A 7,983-nucleotide genomic window follows, 5' to 3' on the forward strand; every position below is an offset into this window, starting at 1 on the left:
TAATTTGGCATGAAAAATGGGTTAACGGTTTCAAGTGTGTAATATTGATTCACCACAACACTAAAGTTAGCTTGGGAGTGGGACAAGTACAACAACAAGGTAACATTGTCAATGGCTCTATGCGATTTCAACGAATTTCAGGGTTTAAGTGATGATATCATACGATTTCAGGGTTTAAGTGATGATATCATATTGTGATCAAGTTTCAGCGGGGAACCACGGAAGCCCGGGTTGGAGGCACTGTTTTGTCTCGGGAATCTGGACGATGGGGCCGAGAAAGAGCCGCCACAGGTCGAGTATGATCGTCACCAACATCGCTGCACCGAGCGCATCCACGGCGACTCTCGGTAGGTCCCACGAATCTCCGGGCTTCTCTCCGATTCTGTACCAAAGATTTAAAAAAATTACCATCCCTACCCTTGATGGATGAAGATATCGAGTTCATGGATAAAAGGGTATTTTTTTTTTCTCACCTAAAAAACATTGGGAAGCTCACGAGGAAATAGATGGCGTAAAACAGACATCCGACTTTGTACATGACTGCTCGGTCCACAAACTCGTAGTAAGGAAACTGCACAAGGAAAAAGAAAAAGAAAAGAGTGTCATTATCCAATTCACCATCCGAGTTTTTTTATATTAAATAAGTATTTTGTAATGTTCTAATGATTTTGGAAGGCCATATAACAAAGGACACTAGTTTATACGAATCGAATACCACTCTTTATGCGAGTGATGGGAAAGCGACCAATGTATTTAATATTTCATGACTTGATTTCCATCCTAAATATATCTTAGTTTCGTAAACCCAACTAAGAAACAAACAAGAACATTCATGGATAAGATGGACTAAGGTAAATACAAAATAGTTCAAGGGGGGAAAAAAAGGCCAAGCAAACCGCGCATTTTCCTTTCCCATAGCTTCTTTCTCATCTTTCTGAAACGAATTTTTGACAGCGATAAAATCATAAATTCGGGAAGAGAAAAAAGTGAGCGCTCACGTTAGCAATAGCGACTGTCTCTAGGTATGCTATGAAATAAGAGAGGGCAAGAATCCACGCGGCCTCGAAAGCCCACTGAAGGTTCTTAGGCAAGTCGGCGATGGCGTGGCGTAGTCTACGGAGCGTCATGTTCGATGTCACGTGGTAAAACGAGAAGCAAGCGTGGGTGAGAAGGAACGTGGTATGTGGTACCTGGACAACATCATCATGATATATACACCATTACAAGGGAACTATAACGATAATCATATTTTTTATTGATGATGATGAAGATGATAATCTAGCTCACATTGTTCATCTTCCACGATGGAAAGGTATAAGAAGCCCCCAAAACCGTGAAGAAATAGTGCGTCCAAAAGTAATTACCAACGTAGCTAAAGATGATTATCCATAGATTTGCCTGTCGCAGGTGCAAAATATATATCATTGATTTGATACAGTCCATATATACATACTCAAACATTGCTCACAAAGATCCCAGAAGAAAGTGTTTCGTGACTAGAGAACCATTTCCCTGATGGTTTAACGAGACTAAGCAATGAAAAAGTGTAGTCATTTCGATTCTCTCGTGTGTTTTTTTTCCCTTTTCTAATGTCAGAAGGTCAAAATAGGATGACTAGTAGTTGCGAGTTGCGAGTTTGTCACGCAAACAAAGAAAATCACGGACTAGCATAACATAAAAAATAAAAAAAATTATGGTCGATTACCATCTTTTATCAAAATCCTAACCGAAACATTTACCATGAAAAAAGACACTTGCCTTGACCCAATAACGATCCTTCCAAGCGAGAGCCCTGTCAGCCTGCATAATATCCCGAAACGATCGCTTATACGATTACAATAAGTTCATTAATATCATCACTAACAGTACTAGTTCTACTATAGTGTTTCAACAACTTCAAATTTTTTTAGAGTTATAAACTTCAGAATAACTAACTTGTCACTAAAGCTACGTATCTATCAGCTATCAAGGTACTCCGTTTAGATCTCTCTAGGTTTAGTTACATGGAATGTCACTTCTGTTCACAAAGTTGGTTTCTTCAACATATAAACCATGTGGAAATCTCAATATATATTAAAAAAAAAAAAAAAAAAAAAAAAACCAAGAAACAAACTTACTAGTCCCAGCAAATAAGTACTCAATTTATTTCATTTCTTTTTTCCTCGAGATTTTACCTTTCCAACGAATAACATTGGTATCAAGAACGAAGGCACAGCTGAAACCAAGCCCAGAAGCAAATATTCCAACTCTGTAAATCTCTATACAAAATTCCACAGAAAAACAATGATAAGAAATTTGTTTTCGAACAATAACAAACAAATAAAAAAAAAAAAAAAAACAATCCTATAGGTCAAATTGAACTTTTTCTTGCTAACAAAAACCAATCAACCTCGTAGAGCTTGTACGGAACGATGATTCCCAAACAGAGAGTGAGCCAAAACGGAGTGTAGCAGAGGAAGAACAACTCGCCCCATCGCTTGCTCGGATTCGAGGCAAGCCATAGACTCGGACTTGAAGAGCTCGATTCCGAACCTGGACAACAACAATTCACAGCCATGCATGCCCTTGTTATCGAAATCAGAAACTCCATTTCGAAGCGACCAAAATCCCTAAGGTAAATTGGGAGAAATTACCTGACGCCATAGCTTCCGAGTTCGGATTCAGAGCCAGATTCAGACAGAGTCGACGAAAGAGCTTGAGATTTGATCGAAGTCAAAGGCTCTCTCGAGAGAGTGAGTGATATTGTCAGTGCAAAAGCTTTACAAGGATGACGACAATATAGCTCGATGAGAATAACCCTATTTGACGAGATATTTACGACGACGTGCCATTTTATGTTATAAATGTTTACGAGGAATCGCACTAATCAGATCAGACCATTAAAATAATATTATTGTAATAAACCAAAGTAAAATAATAATATTATTGTAATCACATCCAAAGATTTTGGATTCGAAGATGTCGTACCGATACTCAAATTTTGCTAAGTTATCGGGAAATATTTTTTTATTTATTAGGGTATTCATTGAAAGTGAGGGTAAACCGTATCAGTAAACTTGTTGTTATCGAATTGATCGAGAGAGAATCCATGTGAACAAATAAATATAAATATATATATATAAATTAATAATAACATTAATATAAAATATAAATTAAAAAAGAATATTAATATATTATTGTGATGATAATATTATATTGTGTCATATGATCACTGGTCAACTCCAATCCAACTGTATATCGCTATATTTAGTGTCAAATTATCTCTAATCACACTGCAAAAGCCACATTATATTATACCGTTTCCATAGTAACACGCTAAATTTGATGTGTTACTGCGGCAAATTTTTTTTTTAACCGATCATATGTATGTGTATATATATAACCATAATCATATTAAAACACCAAAATTCACAAAATGACTACAAAAGTCATATTAAAACAAAGTTCGAATAAAAATTAAAAACTCAAACATAAATTTTAAAGTTAAATTAAATACAATAAATAAACATAAAAAAATAAATTTGTAATGTGATATTTATTTCAAATTTTTATTATTTTATATTTTTTACATCTTAATTTATATTAAGTACTCATATGTAGGATACAATTTTAGTCACTTATTAAAAAAATTGTATAATAATTATTTATTGAAATATTTTATTAGAGATTATTTGATTTTAATAATATAATATTAGGGAATAGTATTTTTAGTGTGAAATTTGGTGTTGTGATTGGAATTGAAAAATAATTTGATGCTAAAAACACACAAAAGTTCTGTGATTTTAACAAAAAATTTGATGTTAGGGTTGGAGATGCCCTAAGCAAATATGTTATTTGTATTATGAGTCTTATCAGTGTGTCATTTTAATTTATTATCTCAATACACTAAAGCTCTTTGATGTGCATTGTATTTTCTAATCAAAGTCAGAGAGAATAAATGGCAAAACAGACCAATGTGGTCCACCATGATCCTTTGACCTTTCGTTTCATCAACCTCATTATCTCATTTTTTTTTATAGGGTAATTTAGGAAAATAGCCAACTTAAACGTTAGGAATTGCTAAATAACCAACGTTTTGTAAATATTATGTAAATAGCCACCTGATTTTATTTACACGATAATTTTACTACAATGCCCCAATTTTGATTCCCGCCAATTCATACTTGCTTATAATGTTTTTTTTTAAATCCCAATAAATCGGGTATGGAATGCGAGAATCGAGGGCATTAAAGAACAAATTCATAACCGCACGCAAAAGCCGATTCATTTCCTCAGCTTTTTTAAAAAAAAAAGGGGGGGGATTAACCACAAAAAATCGAAAGTTCTTCTTTCTTTGCCGACGAGCATATCCCTTCGTCTTCCCGGCAAACGTCTTCAGTTGCCGAAAAAACATACAGGTACGCATATACATAGATTATTATTTACTTTATTTTGAAAGAGATTTACCCACAAGTAGCAAAAAAAAAAAGATATGGGTTTGTTAGTTTCGATTATTGAATACTCGGCCGATTTTGTGTTAATCTTCTTCATCCGGGTTAAAAGGAAAAATATTTCGTGTTATCGAATATTCAAAAATATTGATTTTTATCTTAAACCCCAGAAATCAAGTAGATGAAAAAAAATTTAGGGGACGCATAGAGTAACCTACCATGTGATTTTCCTTTCAAAAATGTGTCATCCACCGAAATGACAGGCCTACAATACTGGAATTTATGGACCGACGCACCAAGCGCCAAGAAAAAAATACTTGAATGATTTATCCGCATTTACTTTAGTAATGGAGTATGAACCTGTGATAATAGTAAATATAAGTAAATAAAAACTATAGCACTCAGTACAATAAATATTTACAATTTTTTTTGTAAATCAATGTAAATAACAGCAACAGTAAATATATGTAAATAAAAGGGTAATTCAATGTAAACCTAAGGCAGAAATATTCAAAAAATAAAAATAAAGAACCACACCTGATTCCATCAAAGAAAACCCAGCCATCGTGTGAATCGGTGCAATTTTTAGAAGTTTGAATGAAAAAAATGAGTGCTTGAAATACAACTATTAACAAAATACAACTAATAAGGAAACAAAATAAGGAATCGAATTAAAGAAAATTGAAATTAATAACGTCAGATATATATGGAAACGAAATAAGGAAACAACTAACCCACGTATTTAATCGGTTGCTAAAAAAAAAGATCCGAATTAAACATTACGATTTTGTTCACTTTGAATTCCGGAAGAATTGAAAAAATTCAAGTTTTAAAAAATTTCGGATTCAAAAAAGGAAAGGACACAAACTGGAAAGTGTAAAAAAATCTGATAGGTCCACGTCATTCTAGTGGCTATTTACCTAATATTTACAAAACGTTAACTATTTAGCAATTTCCAACGTTTAAATTGACTGTTTTGCTAATTTTTTGTTTTTTTATATAATTGTAAAATAAATATGATTATAGCTGGCTGCATGATTTTTTTTAGCGTTATTTCTCAAAACTCTTTCTTTTCATGAACAACATTTATCTCTTTCTCTTAATCTTCTTCTTTTTTGAAAATATATAAGCTTTCACACACCACCATTATAGTCTGTAAATTCATCAAAACATAAAACATCACCAAAACACAAAAATTCACCAAAACCTTAATATTATCGGAATCTGTAGGCTTACCCGTCCTCATGCGCGTGTCTCATCCACTAGTACAAAAAATAGCATTGGGTGCGACTTTTTTCGCACCTAAAAGTCAAAAGTCGCACCCAGTGATACCTTTAGGTGCGACTTTTGGTGCGATATTTCCGCACCCGAAAGTCCGCATCTAAAGGTCGTGGGTGCGAAAAGTCGCACCCGATGATCATGACTTTTAGGTGCGACTTTTAGGTGCGGTTTTTCGCACCCAAGGTCGCACCCATAAGTCAGAAAAGTTATGCGAAAAAGTCTGCGGGAATGCCATTAGGTGCGACTAGTCGCACCCAATGGCATTCCCGCCAAATGGTTGGGTGCGACTAGTCGCACCCAATGGCATTCCGGCCAAACGTTTGGGTGCGACTAGTCGCACCCAATGGCCTTCCCGCCAAACTATTGGGTGCGAGAAGTCGCACCCAATAGCCTTCCCGCCATAATTTGGCGGGGAATGTTGATCGTTGGGTGCGACTAGTCGCACCCAAAAGCCTACCGGCTTCATTTTCGGGTGCGGATAGTCGCACCCGATAGTATTTTTTATAATTTTTTTTTTGGTTTATTATGCTTATAAATTCTATTATTGTAATCAAATAACATGTACTAAATAGTTTATTAATTAGAAAATTCATTAATTAATATTCATAATAATAATAAAAATTAACCATTTGTTCTTCGATTATAATGTACGACAAATAATTAAAAATGTTCAATCTTTTTCATTTCCCTTTCCTCGGTTCGTAAACCACTCCTTGAATGTTTTACTCCCTCTTCCGCCAAATCTTCCTCTGGAACTGCTGCTACTTCCTCGTGCACTGCCGCTCGTACGCTCTCGCTGGAACTCTGCTGAAGCTGGCGGCGTCGTCTGAGCATCTGCCATTGAAACTGATGGCGGCGTTGTCTGATGCATAGGGTGCATCTGAGGCGACAGGTGCATTTGAGGCGACGGCGTCGTCTGAGGCATCCGTGGCAACATGTCGGGCGACATCTGAGGCATCTGTGGCATCGTGCCGGGCAACATCTGAGGCAAGGGCGAAAACTGCTGCGTGAACGCGAACAGTTGTCGTTGCATCTCCTCCATCTGCTGTTGCGAGGCTCGCCTCATCTCGTCCATAGCGACTTGTTGTGCCGCCAACTGAGCCTGGAGCTCGCCAACCACTGGATCTGGAACGCGCCGCGACAAGCCTGAGCCTGACGACGAGCTTTCGTCCTGAGCCTGAGCAATAGCCCAAGATGATCTCGGGACCGCTGGACCTATTCCAACATACCAATCTTGACGGTTCCCGAGAATTTCTTGCATCGCGTGCTCCTCTGCGTCGTCCTGGTTAAATACTACGCCTTGCTCTTCTGCTTGTCGCCGAAGGTCCGCCAGTAGAGTAACTATCTGCGCCTTTACACATAAAAAAAATTATCAAAAATTAATTATTATGTAAGTAACGTAATCGTAATTATCACATATGACTTACATGTGCTCGTCTCGCCTAATCTGTCGTCCATTCACCTTTTCTATTATGGTGCTTTTGCTCCCACGTCTCTAACGCGGAGCCCAAAGTCCCATCATCCTTACTCTGCAATTGTTATGAAAATATAAGTACTTAATTTATTTCAAATTAAGTATTTCAAAATTAGAATAACTTACGTTACGTTCAAATGACGATGAGCCAAGAAAGAAAGAGATCCTTGAGTCGACCTCGTCTTCTTCTTCTTCGAATTCTCCTTGTTGCGATTAGACTTTTTCTGCATATAATTAATTTTCTCATTATTCAATCTGATAAAGATATTGTGATTTATTACAATCATACATTACGTACCTTCCAACCGTCAGTTGCGAACTCGTCTACCACCGCCTCCCAATCCTCTTTCTTATATCCCGGTGGTGTTTCCGCCTTAGCGTTTTCTTTGCTCCCGCAAAACTCCAACCTGAACTTCTCTGATAGCTTGGACTTCTGGTTGCGTCGCCTGATCTTGGCATTCCGAATGATAGCCTGATCAATCGTATTCTGAAAGCAATCCACAGGCAGATCCTCGCCGATGTCAGGATCCTTGTACACAAATCTGAACTCGGAATGAAGTGCGCTCAAAATAGCAGCCAACATCTGGGGCGTCACTTCACTCCAATCACGAGTCGTAGGCGGGATATGTGCTTTCACCAAAGCACCGAGGCGGTTGTTAAATAGTCCAACCTTTTTATTTTCTTTCCTTATCTCTTGATAGAAGGTTTGGTTTATTGGGTCCCACTTGACCACCTTCGCACCAGGTACACTATGTGTTGCTCGCGCCGACGTCGAGCCGGTTGCTGGTCCCCTTGATT

General features: G+C 37.1%; 1 protein-coding gene and 1 long non-coding RNA gene across 2 annotated transcripts; both read right to left on the reverse strand.

The window, feature by feature from the left end:
* On the reverse strand, positions 1 to 2,761 carry CPI1 (cyclopropyl isomerase). The gene is made up of 8 exons (XM_089629653.1): positions 2,634 to 2,761; positions 2,390 to 2,532; positions 2,175 to 2,258; positions 1,759 to 1,800; positions 1,288 to 1,398; positions 999 to 1,190; positions 474 to 571; positions 1 to 382 (listed from the first exon to the last, which is right to left on the reverse strand). The coding sequence occupies exons 1-8, from the start codon at positions 2,641 to 2,643 to the stop codon at positions 199 to 201; spliced, it is 864 nt and encodes a 287-aa protein (XP_089485779.1). The 5' UTR covers positions 2,644 to 2,761; the 3' UTR covers positions 1 to 198.
* Positions 2,762 to 7,142: 4,381 nt separating this feature from the next.
* Positions 7,143 to 7,700, reverse strand: LOC149383300 (uncharacterized). The gene is made up of 3 exons (XR_016301675.1): positions 7,484 to 7,700; positions 7,317 to 7,409; positions 7,143 to 7,240 (listed from the first exon to the last, which is right to left on the reverse strand). It is a non-coding gene; the product is annotated as an uncharacterized LOC149383300 (long non-coding RNA).
* Between the last annotated feature and the right edge of the window lie 283 nt (positions 7,701 to 7,983).

Source organism: Urtica dioica, chromosome 10 (genome assembly GCF_054948205.1).
Source record: "Urtica dioica subsp. dioica isolate 48M chromosome 10, U.dioica_male_clone48M_v1_H2, whole genome shotgun sequence".
Taxonomy (NCBI): Eukaryota; Viridiplantae; Streptophyta; class Magnoliopsida; order Rosales; family Urticaceae; genus Urtica; species Urtica dioica.